Source organism: Pangasianodon hypophthalmus, chromosome 8, assembly GCF_027358585.1.
Source record: "Pangasianodon hypophthalmus isolate fPanHyp1 chromosome 8, fPanHyp1.pri, whole genome shotgun sequence".
In the NCBI taxonomy this organism is placed as follows: Eukaryota; Metazoa; Chordata; class Actinopteri; order Siluriformes; family Pangasiidae; genus Pangasianodon; species Pangasianodon hypophthalmus.
In genome coordinates this window covers 2,763,713-2,783,797 of record NC_069717.1, presented here as the reverse complement: position 1 = coordinate 2,783,797, position 20,085 = coordinate 2,763,713, and the positions used below count along the sequence as shown (strand labels likewise).

The 20,085-nt window shown below is 38.0% G+C and overlaps 1 protein-coding gene across 2 annotated transcripts in view; it reads right to left on the bottom strand.

Annotated features, from left to right (window-relative positions):
- Positions 1 to 2,821: 2,821 nt before the first annotated feature.
- slc35a3a (solute carrier family 35 member A3a) overlaps positions 2,822 to 20,085 on the bottom strand; it is an 18,211-nt gene continuing 947 nt past the window's right edge. Inside the window, exons 1-8 of one of the 2 annotated variants that reach the window (XM_026928256.3) lie at positions 17,036 to 17,303; positions 15,290 to 15,504; positions 13,390 to 13,544; positions 9,836 to 9,958; positions 9,167 to 9,335; positions 6,008 to 6,126; positions 5,456 to 5,589; positions 2,822 to 3,492 (exon numbers count right to left, since the gene is read on the bottom strand). In XM_026928256.3, coding sequence (XP_026784057.1) covers positions 3,402 to 3,492; positions 5,456 to 5,589; positions 6,008 to 6,126; positions 9,167 to 9,335; positions 9,836 to 9,958; positions 13,390 to 13,544; positions 15,290 to 15,479 — 981 coding nt within the window. In that variant the 5' untranslated portion in view covers positions 15,480 to 15,504; positions 17,036 to 17,303 and the 3' untranslated portion in view covers positions 2,822 to 3,401. Of the gene's footprint in view, positions 3,493 to 5,455; positions 5,590 to 6,007; positions 6,127 to 9,166; positions 9,336 to 9,835; positions 9,959 to 13,389; positions 13,545 to 15,289; positions 15,505 to 17,035; positions 17,304 to 20,085 lie in introns of those variants that run through there. The other variant, XM_026928255.3, reaches the window with a different exon arrangement.

The following is a 20,085-nucleotide window of genomic DNA, read 5'->3' as shown; positions in this document are numbered from 1 at the left end:
TTTATTGTAATCCTATAATAGGAAATACTACATAAATTTTTGCACCACCAACAAGTCTAGTCCCTCTTGTCACTACTGCGTATATCTGAAATTCCCTTAAAATATACTCAAGACAGAGGAAGGAAGCTGTTAAAGAAAAACTATTCCAGACATACGACCTTTCTGTGACCTTGACCCTGACTGGATCAGTTCCAAAATCTAATTAGTTCATCTGCTGGTTATGATGATAATTCCATACAAATCCTGCAAACATTCAACCACTCGTTCTTCAGATACCTCGCAAACAAGAATATCGGAAAACATAATGCCTCAACCATGTAGTGGTGAAGATATAAAAACCTCTTGCACTATAAAACTGAGTAAAATCCACTACGCAACAGAATATGAACACATTATTCCAAATGAAAAGATAATGTGTTTGAAAGATACAAATACAGTTTTGTTTTTGCCTGATTGGTTCACAGGGTGTCTGTTTGAGACTAAAGGTGTGTATCGGGACTGGGATCATGAGGGATTCAACAGAAATGTCAGGTGATCGAGATGTTTTTACTTTTACGCAGGCATGAGTGAGCGGTCAGGGGAAAGAAACAAAACAATCCGGTGCACATCTCTGGTTGAGACCAATTATGAACTGAAGTGATGTAGCTGAGGTTGAGGAACTGTCAGAGCTGGAATTAACACACCATGCTGATACTGCTATATCTGTTTTGTTTTGTATGTTTTGTTTCTTGTTGTGTTTTCCAGCATTTCTAGGGGTATAGTGGTTTAAAAAACAAACAAAAAAAAAAGTTTAGGTCATGCCAAAACTCATTTAAATCTGAATACAGATAATATATATATGTAAACAGATACAGATTCTCAGTATCAATGTGTTAGACCCCTATAGCAAAAAAAAAAAAAAAAAACTACCTTAACAACAAAGGCACTTTGATTTTGAATTTTGAAATTGAATTTGATTCAATTTTGGACTATGAGTTTTTTTTTTTGCTGGACATTTTGTCGTTCAAAGTTGAAATAAAATCTGCAAACATGCACACACACCTCATCTAGATGCGACCCGTAACGCAATGCATAAAACTAAGCTGATGAAGATGTAAAGGTTTAAGTGGATCTAATCCAAGCTCAGACAAGTCCTTATCGACTTACAAAAACAAACCAGCAGATGTCAGTCCTGAAGATCACGCAGGGATTTGAGCAGATGAAGGTGCTCCTGAGCTGGAACGTGGCGGAGGTCGCTTTAGACAAACAGTATCTGAAAACAAAGGTTTATTTAATCTTTCAAGCAACTTTGCACACACGCACAGTTTTTAAAAATGCTTAAAAAATTGTAAAACAGTACACAATGCCTCACTAGAGTGGGAATACAGCAACAGCAGGTGACCTATAGAGCTTTTAAAAAACATTAATGTTAATGAATGAAATGTAAGAGGGATATCAGAGAAGAGCACTGAAGAAATGCTACCTAATACACATTTAACAAACAAGTACAACCTAAACAAAGTATGATGGGGTTGCGGTGTAGAAGGAAAGAAAAGAGAAAACTCACTCGTGCCCCCACACACACATCGGAAAAATCCATTACAGGGCTGAAATCTGTGAGCCTTGCTCATTTTGTTTTGTATTGACTGTTTACAACATCACCGTAAACAGTGTTATCATTTTCTCTGCACTCTTGAAGCACTTTGGGGTGAACATCTTCAGGAGTGAGTGTTTATATGAAATAAAAATGAGGGAAATGAAAACCCGGCTTCTGTGGTCTTGTTGCCGAAAACTTTGGTTTGGCTTTGGTTGATGTTGTCCTTGAAAAAGTTGGAGTAATGAACTATGATCAAATTAAATACATAAGGCATTAAACACTCGCTGTTATAGGAAAGTAATCAGTGACGCAGTGATGTGATGAGACGGAGCTACTGTTACCAACACAAACTTGATTATTTTACAGTAAAATGTTCTGGAGTGTTCTGGCAACGATTACAATTTTTTATTTTATACAGAAGGACACATTTTCATATTTTTAATTCATATATCATTGTGAAAAGTTCATGAAACAAGTTAGTTCCTGTTATAGCAGCTATAAACAGTCATTCCCTCACCAGCCTCTTTTCTCTCTCTTGAAGTTTATAAATCAAAAAAAAAAAAAAAAACGCAGCTTGTCATGTTACCGAAAAACCACAAAGCATAAACTCTTCTTTTCCTGAAGATGTCAGAAAACTTAAAGTCACAGCTTTACCTCTGACTGTTACAAAGCGCTGACACTGGAGACTCCTTCCATAAATGCTAAATAAACATCTCTTGACAGAAAACGTCCTCAGCACACTTTTTAATCCAGTCATTATTACACTTATAGATTATGTAGTGTGTCCACTGTACAAGTCCCTGCTGTTATACAAGATTAATCAACACCTTCTGACCAATCAGAATTGAGGATTGTGGTGCAAGATGTTTTAAATGATCATCTATGAGGGACGGCGTTGATCAAAATTTGCCACTGAAAGCTGCAGTATGAAATGTATCAAGTTTAAAACCTTAATTCTACACAACTCATTCAATATATTTCTTATATGCAGCAATGCCAGTTAAGGAGACACCACTGTGGGAAGATTCAGATGCTACACTAGTGGTAATAAGCTTCCATTATTTGTTAGCAAACTTCAGACATCCAGCATGTCTTGAAAAATTGGATGTAGTTTGACTTTAAATGCTTCTAGCTCCATTCTGCACTTTTATCATTGGTGGATTTTTTTGGATTTTCTTTAGTCACATGACTAGAAATGAATTATTTTGTTCCCATTAAAACACACACACATACACACACAGTCCATACTTACTAAAATTATTTAATATTAATTTCTCTTCAAGTTTGAATAGATTATAATAATCATTGCATTTTCAGTGTCTGGGGTTTGTTCATGGGTGAAAAGCCAATCCACCTGGCTGTACTTGGGAAAGAATTCCTGCAGTTAGATGCATGACATGGCTTTAAAAAAACACAAACACACACACACGCACACACACAATCTTATATTATCATCTCATCACAGATTGCTTGGATCATCTCACACACACACTGAACCGAATGGCACTCCAGTGCTTTCCTCAAGTACTTGAGTTATGGCGTATATAACATTAGTTTTATCATTTTCCGAGGTTTCCTCTTCATGTACGCTGATGGTATAGGCCTGCTTGGCTCCCCACGGCTCTCCGCCTCTGATCTCTCAGATGAGTGCACACTCTCGCTCAATTAACAAGTCACTTCGAAACAAGGGACATCTCCATCAACCTTCCTTCCTCCTTCGTCCTCCTCCTCCTCCTCCTTCTCCTCAGTTCATTCTTGCGCTTCTGTCCATCTCTTCAGCTCCATCCTGGACCTCCATCAGCTCTCTGGTGTCCCCGGCTTCCCATCATGCTCGGCTCGGGTTGGACGCAGGTTTGCTTTCGTAGCCGTACAAAAACGTCGCAACTATGACCAACACGGCTCCCAGGAAGAAGATGCTGCACAGGGGAAATCACATGACACAGCAGAACAACAGACAGGTATCGATTATCAGTTAAACCTCAGGCTTCTGACATGATACAATATAATTCTGATTCTTACTGAACCTGTTACGATATACGATACGAGTATGTGACCAACTTTTTCGGGAATCTGTGGCGAACCTACCGTAAATTCACAATGATGATGACGTAGAGAAGGACCTACTTTAGACATCAGTTTACAGACAAATCACCTTGTTAGCCTGTTAAATTATTTAGTTGAAAAATATAAACTATTTTTTTACACACCAGCTGTCTGTCCTTTTTCAATAACACTCCATTTATTATCCGTTATAATCAATAATCATGAATTTATGATTGTTGCCTCGATTCATTTCAAAGGTGCCTTTAAAACCAATGTATCCATTCCAAATTGTGTCCAATCATTACACCCGAATAAATACACATTAGCAGACACGTAACCACATGGCTAGGGTTAGAGGGTTTTTTTTTTTTTATGTATATTAATTTATTTTAATTTGGAAGACTTATTCAGCTAAGATTTTTGTCTTTTGTCCAGTTACATAAAATTTGTTGCCTGAAAAATGTCAGATAAGTAAATAAATGACAAAAGTTACCTTTCAGTGCTTAACCATAAAAAGATTAGGCTAATAAACAAGGCAATTTATTGTCTTATCCAAAAGTGGATACATTTTGTTTAGTAGTGCAGCTTCACGTTACCACTTTTGACTAGTGTCATGAACTCTGAACAGATGAGATACATCCGAGAGGCTAAATAAATCTGAAAACTCTCCCCTTTCTGAGCTAATCTCTCTAGCCCTCATCTCTGATCCGATGAGCTGTCTTCAGTTAAACAAATTTATATAAACGCAGGTGACTGTCATGGTTCATGTTTAAAAACCAACCCGTGTAAATCCTGTTCCAAGTCGACAGCTTAAATGTCAGCTGAACTTAACAGCAACACAGTGAAAATTTCGCAGAGGAAAATGCACTGAGAGCTAAAAAGAAATAAGTGCTGCTTTACATTTACTGACAAAATATATTTTATGATTAAGAAGATCACAGACCCTTATTTTCTCACAAATGCAACTTACTCAGCGCTAAAAACAAAAACAAAAACATTTGCTATATTTTTTGTTAAACTGTACCACAATGTAGCTTATGTTGTCCAACAATTTTGCCATCTTTCTGATATGATAATTTGACACGCTAATTAAGGAAATATGATAATTAAGGAAAGATTTATTAGTCTCCATATTAGTCTCCATCACATCTAATGATTTTGGTTTTATAAACATTAATGATATCATTAAATTTACATTTTGGTCATAAAAACTTTGATAGTTAAATTTTGATTTTATTTTGAATAATGTTATTAAATCTAGATTTTAGAAGTATACATTTTAATATGGTTAAATCTAGAATTTGGTGGTAAAAATTTTAAAGAAAACATTAAATCTAGATTTTGGTCATACAAACCGTAATGACATTATTACATCTAGATTTTAGATACACATTTTAATGATATTTTTAAATCTAAATTTTACTTGTATCATTTTTTCCTTATTTGTATAATTTTTGATACTGTTAAATCTAGATTTTGGGCCGAAACATTTTTAGAATATCACTGCATCTACATGTTTAAAATCGATTGATTTATTAAACAAAACACTTCATTTGAAATAGATTACAGTTTGTTGCCAGATTGGTGATCTCGGAAACGTATCTTTCCTATTGTTAAAAATCATTGCTAATTATAAGTAATCCATCAATACTCTCTAAAACATACTGCGAAGAACTACACTGCGTGTTTCTTCCCCTCCACTAGTCATGTCAAGTCTTTTTTTTTTTAGCTTTTATTTGATTTATAACCTAATATTGGTAAGCCACAGGTTTCCTGACCCCGAGGTTATTCCTTCTTTAACAGGACGCTCGATTACAGCTGAACACAAATCTGTACCTCGTCGGCTCAAAGTCCTGCAGCCAGAAGTAGGAAATGAGCGTAGACAGGATGATGGACAGGGACGTGGCGAAACCTTTCAGAATATTATCTGCGTATTTAATAACAGCGGCTATGACCAGACCTCCCAACGCCTGCGGAGGGAAAAACCACAAACAGATATCACTACAATAAAATTCAATCAGCTTTACTATTATACAACACAGGACTGAAAGCTGTAGATTTGTTGATTCGACACCCAAAACAAAGCAGCACCATAGAAATACAAATGTAGATTTAAATATAGATTTAAATCCCTAATGAACAAGTCGAGGTTAAAAAAAAGCCTTGGGATTATAAATAATTACAGTGTACAAGTGTAGAAGAATAAAAACAAACAGTGCTAAATTTTAAGTGTTTAGTGAGATCACATGGTGACAAGTTTCAAGACAATACACAAGTGAAACGTGTAAACAGATATATGCTGATAATATGTAACATGATAAATGTCATGATGATGTGTGTGTGTGTGTGAGTGTGTGTGTGTGTGTGTGTGTGTGGCATAAATCTCACCTGTAATGAAACCACAGTCCAGGTGACGGAGTTGTAGCCCTGGAGCATTCCATGCTCCTTCACTCTCTCTCCGTCATACAGTAACATTCCAAACAGGCCAAAAACCAGACCAAACAGACCTTTAGCACAAAGAACACACACACACACACACACACAGACACACACACACACACACACAGAGACACACACACACACAGACACACACACAGTCATGAGTCCAGCACAGGTTTATATTAACACGTTCGTTCTTATACGTTATCGTTTCTATAGTAACAGCTCATTCACAGGGACTTGTATGTCGGATGCTGCACATAATCTAATAATAAATAGATTAAAAAAGTTGTTTTTCAACAGCAAAAAACAAATTATTTCTCTGGGGAAGCTTTCTGGAAAGGAAATGCTTGTCTGGCATTTAAGAAAGAAGACGTCAGTCAGCGTTTTAACATAAAACAGTAACTGAGTTTTCCGGCATGTTTAGTCAGACGAGTTCACACTGCGTGGTTTCTCAGTAAGTGCCTTTTTTATATATTTATTTACTTTAAGAGAGTAAAAAGAGAGGCTGGTGAAGGAACGACTGTTTGTAGCTGCTATAATGTAAGTGAAAACAGGAACTAACGTCTTTCACGGATGCTCCACAACAATCAACGTAACTATAAATGGATAAAAAGTATAACATGTCATTCATTAATAAACAGAAATTGTAATCTGTGGCATAAATTGTAACTCATCACGCTTTACAAGACCCACCACAGAAAATGCAAAGTGTGTATTAATTACTAACACTCTCCCTGAACACTAAAACAAAGGATGTTGAAGTTATTTACAAAAAAGAAGAAGAAAACGAAAAAAAAAAGACACAAAAGCCAGGTAAAATTATTTCAGCTCTGGCACAGTGAGCCTGAGGAAGTGCTAATGTCAGCTTCACAGGAGCGGGGTTACTTCATAACCATGACACCAACTCGGGTAACTCAAGTAGTTACCATGACCACCATTAAAGATAACCTGAAATCAAGAATGACCTTTTTATACCGCCTTAGTTCATGTTCATGGTCATAATGAGCAACCCACCACCCCACTTAGTCTAATGTCAGAAAAATTACTTTTGACACCCCTAAATGTCTTGCGATGAAAACGTGGAGAAAATGTACTTTTAATTAATATTAATGTCTGGACACTGAGCCAGTTTCATTCAAAATGTCATACTATACAAGAAGAGTGAAGAATGTAATACAGTTTCAGTTTCACATTAACTTTAAAAAAAAAAAAAAAAAAAAAAAAAACCACACACACAACAACAAATATATATGCTATACACACAGCCTATATATTTTATCAAGCTAATCATGTACAAATGGTACTACTATAGGGTGCATGAAGGTGCATATAGGGTGTATGAAGGTTGTATAAAGGTGTATATAGGATGCATGAAGGTTGTATAAAGGTGTATATAGGGTGTATGAAGGTTGTATAAAGGTGTATATAGGATGCATGAAGGTTGTATAAAGGTGTATATAGGGTGCATGAAGGTTGTATAAAGGTGTATATAGGGTGCATGAAGGTGTATATAGGGTGTATGAAGGTGTATATAGGGTGTATGAAGGTGTATGAAGGTGTATATAGGATGCATGAAGGTGTATGAAGGTGTATATAGGGTGTATGAAGGTGTATATAGGGTGTATGAAGGTGTATGAAGGTGTATATAGGGTGCATGAAGGTTGTATAAAGGTGTATACAGGGTACATGAAGGTGTATGTAGGGTGCATGAAGGTGTATGAAGGTGTATATAGGGTGTATGAAGGTGTACGTAGGGTGCATGAAGGTGTATGAAGGTGTATATAGGGTGTATGAAGGTGTATATAGGGTGTATGAAGGTGTACGTAGGGTGCATGAAGGTGTATATAGGGTGCATGAAGGTTGTATAAAGGTGTATACAGGGTACATGAAGGTGTATGTAGGGTGCATGAAGGTGTATGAAGGTGTATATAGGGTGTATGAAGGTGTACGTAGGGTGCATGAAGGTGTATGAAGGTGTATATAGGGTGTATGAAGGTGTACGTAGGGTGCATGAAGGTGTATGAAGGTGTATATAGGGTGCATGAAGGTTGTATAAAGGTGTATACAGGGTACATGAAGGTGTACGTAGGGTGCATGAAGGTGTATGAAGGTGTATATAGGGTGTATGAAAGTGTATGAAGGTGTATATAGGATGCATGAAGGTGTATGAAGGTGCATGAAGGTGTATATAAGGTGCAAGATTGCATGAAGGATTCATGAGGAAGTATAAAGCAGGTAACTGGGAGAGCACAGTGATGTCAGTCTGCTGCACTGAAGCAGAATAAGTGAATCTCGCGCTCAGATTAAGCAGAAGAAACACAGACAGAGCCGTTAACACTCCATTAGCACACGCCGTGATAAAAATAAGCCTGACAAGGCGACATTCTTCCTGACAAACACACACGGTCATTACGTCTCTTCTGGGAGCAGTGTTCATTTGGAGAAGCACAAACACAGTGGAGAAATACATACTGTTGTATAAAAACAGAGGGCTTTTTTTTATTTATCTCATCATGTTTGCAATTCTGCAGTTCAATTTTATTAAGATATTTATTGTAAACACAACAACACAGTATGACTGCAACTGCAACACAGATGAATTTTGGAATGGATTTTGGATGAATGTCCAGATGTCAAGAACAATCCCATGATTTTTTTTTTTTTTTTACTGAACAAATCCTTTTGGGAGTCGACTCTTACTCTTACTTACTAAACAATCTGACTCACTGGAAAAGATTCAGGATTCCCATCACTATTTCTTAGTGATCGCAAGTTACGAACCCATTTATTTAACACCAGCGTTTTTTTTTTGTTTTTTTTTTTAAGCTTGCCCTTGTTGGTCTTCATCAAATAATTAATTATATTTAACAACCACACCATTGCTATTATTATCAGTAGTATTAATAATAAGGGTGTTATTATTAGGGTGTTAAAATCTAATACCACCACAGAATCTCTCTCTCTCTCTCTCTCTCTCTCTCTCTCTCTCTCTCTCTCTCTCTCACACACACACACACACACACACACACACACACACACACACACACACACACACACACACACACACACATACATACACACATACGCGCGCGCGCGCATACTGACCGAGCTGGATGTTTCTGACCCACACACTCTGCTTGGTCTCTTTGAGGATCTTCTCAAAATAAACACCAGCAAAGCCGCTGGAGCAGCAGGCCACCAACACGGCCACCAAACCCACGAACGGAGACCCCGTTGTGGGCTGCTGCTTCTCGGAGGAAGAGTCCGTGGGCCACTGCACAACACACAAAAACACTATTAAACACACGATCAACTATTAAACTATTAGTAATTGAAACTATTAATCTGCTAACATCTTACAAACAATGAAGGCATCATTTTACAAGTTCTCTCTTTCTGTTAGTAAAGTTGAGAGCCATATTTTGGCTAATTATACTATTAAGATACACAAACTAAGAGTTGTCATTGTCAATAATTTTAGTTAAATAACTAAATTACACAAATTACTTTTTATTAATCCACTATTAGACCATGTATGTCTGTACAATAGGGGAAAATAATTGGAATATACAAAAACAGATCAGGCTATCTATCTGCCTTATATTAGACCTGGACTTGAATGGAAAGACTTCGTTAATGTGACTTTGCAGGTGGAAAAATAAACCCTTTGATAAACACACAAAGTCAGCATTACTATACAATTTAGTCATTACTATACAGTCAGAACTACTATACAATCAGACTGACAGTGGAGGCTGATTTTTGTGCGTTCACCTGCACAAGAGCTACTCCAGTCATCAAAATGATGAGCGAGAGCCATTGATAGAGACCAAGCCTGCGACCCAACATGGAGACAGAAAACAGCGCAGTGGTGAGGATCTTCAGCTGGTAGGTCACCTAAAAAAAGAGGGAGCGGGGGGGGGGGGGGGGGGGGGGGGGGGTTGCAGAGGTGAGCAATGACCAGTGGAAATAAAAAAAGACAGTAGCAAGAACAGAAACTTGTTTCGAGGACTTTAATGCACAACATTAAATGTAACTATAAATGGGCAAAAAGTCACTCTGTAATAAATCATTAGCAAAGGAACTGGCTGTGCTCCTGCTATAAGAGGAATAAAACACTTCAGGGTGTGCTGCTATGGGAAATTAATAAACTTTTTGGGGTGATAACAGTAACTCTGTTTCATCACACCACCTCTTCATTGATTATTTTCCTATAACAGCATGACACAGTGATGTTTTATTCCTCACTTAGTCACTTGTTATTTGTATCCATTACACCTATTTATTTGCTAAAAAAAACAGAAGATCAACAGTGGTATTGCAATAATTTATGAATTATTAGAATTAATATATAATAATATATATATAATGATCGTTATTTGACAGAAATATGTACAAATTGAATTTTGTGTAAAATTACTAGTAAAAGACATTTTTTAAAGGTTTGTTCAAAATTAATTTTACAAGCCCCGCCTCCTGTGCAGTATTACTGTTAATGATAATGACACGTTGATGAAACGTGTACAGTAATAACAGTAATAATTGTAATTTTAATGACAATAATAAGGCAATAGCTGCAACGACTGTTTACACAATGTGGCCTTTTACACATAACATTTTAATAGCAGCCCTGGAGAAGTGCCATACATCAAATATTGTGTTAACAGCTCCTCCTCTACGCTTTAATTACATGTTTCTTTGCAGATAATTAAGATGCTGTCACACAGAGGGTGAAATTGAGAGCGCAGCTGGTTCTCAAGGAGAAAACACCCACATACTGAGCTAATATTACTGCGAGAAAACATCATACGCCTTAGTACTGTTATTTTATGACTATTTAAAAACTCTGACTCATCCCTAACTCAAAATATAAGTATCAATGGAACAGATCAATGATGAACCGGATTTGTGTGTTGATGGATGGATTGATGGATAAATAAATTGATGAATGAATGAGTGACTACTCACACGTATGGATTGATGGGTGAAATGGCAGATGGAGAGATGGATAAATCAAAGGGTGTATGCATGAGAAGATGGATGACATGGAAGATAAACAGACAGGTGGATGGATGGATGGATAGACAGAAGGTGGTATGTGTGGATGGATAGATGGACGAATGCATAGATGATTTGAAGTATTTATGAATGGATGGATAAAGGATACACATGTAATATACAGAGGAATGAATGAAAATTATATACATACAGTATATGTATAGATGAATACACGAATGTATGCAATGATGGATGAATGGAAGGATAGATGGATGGATGGATGGATACAGGTATATATGCATGGGTGGTTACATGAATAGATGAGCGAATAGATTTTGTATGTATGTATTTATCTACATATGGACAGATAGCTAGATGGATAGACAGATAAATAGCTAGATGGATGAATGGATGGATGGATGGATGAATACATATTGATATGTTTTTGTGAATTGATATGTTTTTGTGAATTCATACATATGTATGCATGGATGAACAGATGGACTAGATGGATAAATGGATAGATGAAGGATGTATAGAGAGATGGGTGGATTGATACATTGATGGTTGGTTGGATGGATGGATACATGGATAGATAATGGATGAATGAAAAGAAAATCAAAAAGGGGTATAAATAGATGTGTGAATAGATGGATAAATGAATGAATGAATGAATGAATGAATGAATAGGTAGATGGGTGGATGGATGAATGGATGAATAAAATGAGAGACATGCAGATAGATAGGTGGATAGATGGATAAATGATTGAATAGATGAAAGAGAGATCTACAACAGACATGTATAGATGTGAAGACAAATGGATGGATAGATGGATACATTTATGGATGGATGGTTGGATGGATGAATGAATGAATAAAAAATGAGAAATGTATGGGTAGATGGGTGGATGTATAAATGAATGGATGAATGAAATGTGAGATGTTTACATAGATGTATAAATGAATAATTGTATGTTTATACTGATGTATGGGTGAAATGATGTATACATTTATGGATGAATGAAATAGGAGATGTATAGATAGATGGATGGGTGAATGAATGATTCAAATGAAAAATGTATAGCTAGATAGGTGGGTGGATGGATGGATGGATGGATGGATGGATGGACAACATGACAAATGTACAGCTAGACAGATGGGTGAATGGATGAATGAGAATACCATTTATGAGAAATGTATAGATAGATGGGTAGATGGGTGGATGGATGGATGGATAGATGGATGGATGAAATGCAAAAAGTACAAATAGATGGATTGGTGATTGACATGAGAAATATAAACAAACAAACAAACAAATAAATAAATATTAATAAGGGTGGGTGGGTGGATGGATGGATAGATGGATGGATGGATGGATGGATGGATGGATGAAATGCATGATGTGTACATGGATGGGTGAATGGATGAATGAAGTGAGAAATGTATAGATACATGGATGGATGAATGGATGGATGAAATGAGAAATGTATAAACATGGATGGATGGATGAATGGATGGATGGATGGATGGATGGAATACCAGAAGCATAGATGGATGGATGGGTGAATGGTTGAATGAAATGTGAGATGTTTACATGAATGTATGAATGAATACATGTTTATACTGTATATACAGATGGATGGATGGATGGATGGATGGCTGACATGATGTATACATGGATGGGTGAATGGATGAATGAAGTGAGAAATGTATAGATACATGGATGGATGAATGGATGGATGAAATGAGAAATGTATAAACATGGATGGATGGATGGATGGATGGATGGAATACCAGAAGCATAGATGGATGGATGGGTGAATGGTTGAATGAAATGTGAGATGTTTACATGAATGTATGAATGAATACATGTTTATACTGTATATACAGATGGATGGATGGATGGATGGATGACATGTGAGATGTATAGATAGATGGATGAGTGAATGGATGGATGGAAGGAAGGATGTATGAAATGCAAAAAGTACAAATAGATGGATGGGTGATTGACATGAGAAATATAAACAAACAAACAAACAAACAAATAAATAAATATTAATAAGGGTGGATGGATGGATGGATGGATGGAATGCATGATGTGTACATGGATGGGTGAATGGATGAATGAAATGAGAAATGTATAGATACATGGATGGATGGATGGGTGGAAGGAATACCAAAAGCATAGATGGATGGATGGGTGAATGGTTGAATGAAATGTTTACATGAATGTATGAATGAATACATGTTTATACTGTATATACAGATGGATGGATGGATGGATGTTCAGATGTACAGATGAATGCATGACTGTCTTCTCCTTCCACTACCTGGTATGTAGCAGCGTCGAGGTTGGAAAGTGCCACGTACAGCAGGTTGTTCTGCAGCGTGTAGATTCCTGAGGGAATGGCCAGCTTCAGCGTCTCCACTGGCTTATGGAGGATCTCCTGCCTGAGGACGGTGCTCAGAGCACGGACACTGTAACCTGATCACCGCCACACACCAAGGACAGAGACGATACATCACAAAACCGACAATCAGATAAATATTACACATGAAGCTCATGAAGCAGCAGGAATTCATCTCTCACTGACCTCAGGAAAGAGACAGATAACACGGCAATAACAAGATTATTACCGCACTTTATTACAACACATCCTTACAACAGCTCAAGTATCTCTTCACAAAACGGTAATAAAGATACTGAGCGAGTTCACGCCTCTGTCTAAACAAAGTGATGACAGGAATTGTAAACTATAGCCTAAAAAAACACAAAGATTATCTGGGGAACTATGGCAGTGCATTGTGGGATTTTATAAACGTACTGGATATTTCAGTCATAACTACAAAATGGAAATTACAGTATGGTTTAGTAAATACGGTTAATACGGATGCTAAACAGGTGGCTATGAGTTTCTTATATACGTTAGATTAACCTTTACAAGAGAAACAAAATTTAGAAATCCCAGTGAAGGAGGCGTGGCCTCTGTATTGGTCAGACATAATGAATAAGGCGTGGCTTCTGTACCTGTCAGTCCCATTCAAGGTGTGGCCTCTGTATCTGTCCGTCATATTAAAGTAGGTGGAACCTCTGTATCTGTCAGTCGCAGAGAAGGAGGTGTGGCCTCTGTATCTGGTGGCTTTAGTGAAGGAGGTGTGGCCTCTTTGTTAGTCCCAGAGAAGGAGGCGTGGCCTCTGTAACAGTCATTCCCAGTGTAGGTAGTACAACCAGCACTGTTAGTCTTAATGAAGGAGGCGTGGCCTCTGTATCTGGTAGTCCTATTGAAGGACGCGTGGCCTCTGTTAGTTCTGGTGAAGGAGGCGTGGCCTCTGTTAGTCCTAGTGAAGGAGGCGTGGCCTCTGTTAGTCCTAGTGAAGGGGGCGTGGCCTCTGTTAGTCTTAATGAAGGAGGCGTGGCCTCTGTATCTGGTAGTCCTAGTGAAGGAGGCGTGGCCTCTGTTAGTTCTGGTGAAGGAGGCGTGGCCTCTGTTAGTCCTAGTGAAGGGGGCGTGGCCTCTGTTAGTCCTAGTGAAGGGGGCGTGGCCTCTGTATCTGGTATTTGTAGTGAAGGAGGCATGGCCTCTGTTAGTTCTAGTGAAGGAGGCGTGGCCTCTGTTAGTCCTAGTGAAGGGGGCGTGGCCTCTGTTAGTCCTAGTGAAGGGGGCGTGGCCTCTGTTAGTCCTAGTGAAGGGGGCATGGCCTCTGTATCTGGTGTTTCTAGTGAAGGAGGCGTGGCCTCTGTTAGTTCTAGTGAAGGAGGCGTGGCCTCCATTAGTCCTAGTGAAGGAGGCGTGGCCTCCGTTAGTCCTAGTGAAGGAGGTGTGGCCTCTGTTAGTCCTAGTGAAGGGGGCGTGGCCTCTGTTAGTTCTAGTGAAGGAGGCGTGGCCTCCGTTAGTCCTAGTGAAGGAGGTGTGACCTCTGTTAGTCCTAGTGAAGGAGGTGTGGCCTCTGTTAGTCCTAGTGAAGGAGGTGTGGCCTCTGTATCTAGTATTTCTAGTGAAGGAGGCGTGGCCTCTGTATTTGTGTGGCTTTGCAATACTCAAAGCTAGAATTATTTTCAATTAAATTTGAACCATTTGCACAATACTGAATTACATTTTATCAAAACCAACTCTTAATGATATTATACAGAATGGTTATGTAGTTTAAGTGTCTCTCATATAATTTATCTCATTTCAGAAGGACAGAATGAGCACTCTGGCTGCAGAGGAAGCTGAGGTGTGAACTTACTGTGCTCTTTGCAGACGAGGCAGACGCAGGTGAGGATCTTGAGCAGCTCAGCCAGCACCACGGCGGAGGAAGCGAGGTAACGTGGCCCATCAGCCTGCAGAGTGCGCGAGTATCGCATGGTCAGCACCAGAGAGGTCGTCTGGAACACCAGCACACCCAGAGAGAGGTACTTCAGCCGTACCGACGTCATGGCCTAGCGATCCCTCAGGGGCGAGCTGAGACGCATGGGAAAAGAGGAAAGGTGTGAGTGGTACAAGTAAGAGCAGGAATAATTTAGTAATCTCAAGGCACTCAGTAACTACAAAGTAATCTTTGATCTCACAGCAAACATCAGCTTATAGTCAGTTTATATTCAATCTTTCATTTCAAATAAAATGTGCTGAGGTAAAAAAATATATATATATATATATGTACAGGCTGCATGTAGGTTGGGATTTAACAGATCGGCTGAAAACAACTAACAGTGCAGCACAGAAATCTTCAGTATTTTCTGACAACATTGTCATCAAGTTTAATATAAAACCTGGAAAGTTCTGTTTCTTTAGCTAGGTTTGGTCTGTTTGCTTAAAACTAAATGAAGAGAGTAAAAAGTAAATTAGACCTTGAAGCTCCAGGGTATGGGCAGTCTTGGGTTTGTATTATTATTATTATTATTATTATTATTATTATAGCACTTTTGATACAAGTGTTGGTTGAATGTTCATATCATGCAAGTAGTAATATAAAATTAAAAGATTTCCCTCAGGGGTGAAGAGAGAATACAGAATTAAATACACAGACAGATTAAAGTAAAAGAAAAAAGAAAATCTAAATGCAAAGAAAGAGGGGTAAGGAAAAGAAAATAATAAAACAAATTTCACAGACATGAAATTGAACCAGCGAATACAAAGAAGAAAATAACGGCTAAATTTAAATTGAAAAATACCAAGACTAAGGAACCGTACTGTGTTCTTTTAAGGTGTGATTCGGATATTTGTAAAAGTCGATTAGGGTGAAACGCTAGAAGAGGGGAAAGCATTTTTGTTTTTTTTTCAGGTATCATTTTCCACTGCAATTAAATGTTGCTGCTGTCAGTGGCAAGAACGTGTTTAACAACAACCACCTTGATATTTTAACAATCTTACTGGATTGACAGACTTGGCATGAGCGCAGTGGGACTGACTGATTATTATTAAAGTCAGTACACATATTTTTATGTTATATTTACTAAACCAGTGAATTAAAACAGAGGGATGAATTGTCCACACGAGAGTGTAAAACGAGTGAAAAGCGCCAGGAGTGGATAAGACGAGTCGTTTCTGGTGTAAAATTGTAGTTTAAGATGTTTAATGCGGTTTAATTCAGTTTAACTGGACGCAATTATACGAATGTCTGATCTCTCTTTTGTCCTGTGAGTTTCATGTATGAAAAAAGAAAGAGAAAAACGCCTGACGCATTTTCTTTCATTCACACAACAAAGCAAAACCTCAAAAAAACAAAATATCACGCTACATATTGTAAAAATGTCTCTAAGTAACATGATGTAATACGCTTGCAATGTACTGAACACACGCACAAACCTGTCTGACACCCTGTTTCTCTAAACCCTTTGTGTTTAAAAGGGAGAAAATATATAATATCTTTACTATAATAATCACTGAATGAGTTCAGCAGCACATGAAGCACAGAGTTACAAATCAAGCAAGTGACGCAAAATCAACATTTCTCCTAATTAAAAAACGTATTACGCATTTCTGCCGCTCTTACCTTACTATACACTGAGAAAGCTTTAAAACGACACGGTCTGGGGGGGAAAAAAAACAGAAACCTGAAACTTGACTTCAGTTCCTAACACTTTTGTAACATTTTTCCACTGAGGCTCTGCAGAAGGAGGACACAGAGTTCATGTACCAGGATGGAAACCTCCCACTGACCACACCTTCTTCAACTGCAAAATTTAAACAATAGGTCACTCTTTATTAGATAACAGGTTCACGGAAGCCGACTTACACCATGTTTGCACAGCAAATTTTTTTTGTTTGAAGGAGGAATAACACGCAAGCACACACACACACACACACCCCTACACCCTACAGGCATTCTACCAAACCATCTGCTTTTTTAACTTCCCTGTTTACTGACATGAACCAAAGTTCGAATCGGCTTGCTTCAGTCAAAACTCTAAAAACTGTAAAAGACAGGATGTCGTAAACATTTTCCAATAACTTAGGGCTGCACGATTCTTGATGAAATAGGAACGGTGATTTATTATTATTTTTTTGGCTTACAACTGAGACTACGTTGACAAATCACTTTACTGTAGCAGAGCACAGTAGCGCCATCATCCTAGTAAATGTTTGTGAGCGTAGGACTGGGAGATATGATGACATAACATCCATAAATTATGTCACCTTTCTGAGATATCATGGGAACTGATACATCGTTTTATACCACAGCGTGGCTGAATGCTCGAATCTGATTGGTCAGAAGGTGCGTAACAGCACGACTGGGACAGTAGTTCCGGCTGTAACACAAACGATTGGTTTGTATTAATGCGCTCGTTCTAATATGTTATCGTTTCTATAGTAACAGCTCATACACAGGGACTTGTAAGACAGACGCAGCACATCACCTAAGGCTACTAATAATCCAAATTGTAAAACATGTTTTTTAACAAAGTAAAACACGTAATCGTTGATGTGGTGACATCTTTTGTTAGGAGATGTTTATTTGATATTTATGGAAGGAGTCTCCAGTGTCAGCATTTTGCAAGAGTCAGAGGTAAAGCTGTAACTAAGTTTCCTGATATCTCCAGGACAGAGGAGTCTACTTTATACTTTGTGGATTATCTGTAACATGACAAGCTGTGTTTTTTTTTTTTGTTGCTCAAGAAAGGAAAAACTTCAAGAAAGGAAAAAAAAAAGGGTTGGTGTTCTCATTTACAATGTGAGTGAGAACAGGAACTAACTTGTTTCCTTCCACAACATTAAATGTAAGTATAAAGGAACAAAAAGTATGACAGGTCGTTCTTTAATTAATAAAGAACCTTAATTGTTGTGAATTGCTGTGGTCTAAGAGGAATAAAACACATCAGGACACGCTGTTATAATAATATAATTAATTCCGAGTGGTCACAGTAACTCTGTTACCCAGCAGCAGTAAAAGAAGTTGGACCAAGATGAAAAATCGAGCAAAAGAGCGACGATAAGATGAAAAGGTGTGAACTTGCTCTCTTTGCCACCCAGTGAAATGAATAAACTCACCCTCAGCCGAGGCAAGACTTCATCAGCTAATCCGGAAGTGAATTAGTAATAGTAACTCTGCTTTATCACACCAGCCCATGGTTGATTATTTTTCTACGGCTGTTTTATTCCTTACACAACATCTAAACCTAACACCTGTCTTTAAAAGTGATCAGAATTTTACAGTAAGACTAAACGTGATTAGTCGTTTGCGATGTCTGTGAGAAGGACTCTTCCTGTGACAGCAGGTGATTTTGGTGACATTTAGTGTTGAAACGTTTTAGAGACTTTCTTGTGAAAGCCAGAGACGAGTTACACCACTACTGATTTCACTCCACTGGCTTCCTGTTGCACCAAATGCATTCCACATGACAAAGAGCTCTGAGCCACATCATCTACATACCACAGAACACACCAACCTCTGAGTTTCTCTTCAGAGCGACTGGCATGCACTTCTCTAAGATCTGAGCACGCTCACAAGCGCAAAGTTTGACTCCTTACACAGTTTAAATACTTTCTACTGTAACTGGTGCTTCAGCCATGTGCAGGTTTTGGATAAGAGCGTCTGAAAAAATGACAATGTAGATCAAAATTTAGTAAAACAACATCCACGGTACAGTCACTAATCATAGACTTATATGATCAGCTTTAACTGAAATCTAACCACTACTATTAAATGCTAAATATTATCTGGAATCAAAATAACAGCCAGAGAAATGAGAAGATTTCTTCAGAAAAATATGATTAAACCAGAATGTACTGAATGTACCAGAGTGTACTTTCCTTCCTTTAAGGGCTTCATCATGAGCAGATGAGTTGAATAAGGTGTACTGGTGATAAAATACACACACATCATTACGTCTTACGCTACCAGAATGTGAGTTTCGAGTTTAAAAAGCAGTTGATATGCTTGTTACTGAAAGATAAACTATATGTAAAGAATTAAACACTCTGTGTTGTGCAGTTATAGGAAAATAATCAACGACAGACTCGTGGTGAGTCACTGCAGAGTCACTCTTTGCACCCTGAAGTTGACTGTTTTCTGAAAACAGCACGCTCTTACGTGTTTTATTCCTCTTATACCAACAATTAAGCTTCCTTTTTTTTAAAAACCTATTAATAAATGACATATCATAGTTTTTTTTATCAGTTTATAGTTACATTTAGTGTTGTGGCATGCCCACGAAACAAGTCAATTCCTGTTCTCACTTCGTTGTATAAACAGCTGTTCCTTTACCAGCCTCTTTTCTTCAGTTTCTTTACGTTAATAAGACAAAAACACGTCTCGTTATTGTTGTCTGTCCTGATGACTTTCCTATGGATGTTTAAGGAAGGAGTCTCCAGTGTCAGTGCTTTGTAACAGTCAGAAGTAGAGCAGAGAGGCAGAAGTGTAGCTGCACGTTGTGGTTTCTGGGTTGATTTTTGTCTCGTTTACGAGCGAGAGAGAGAGAAAGAGAGAGAGAGAGAGAGAGAGAGAGAGAGAGAGAGAGAAACAGAGAGAGAGAAAGAAAGAGCCGCTAAAGTAACGGCTGTTTATCGTAGCTATAGCGTAAGTGAGAACTGGTTTCGTGGACG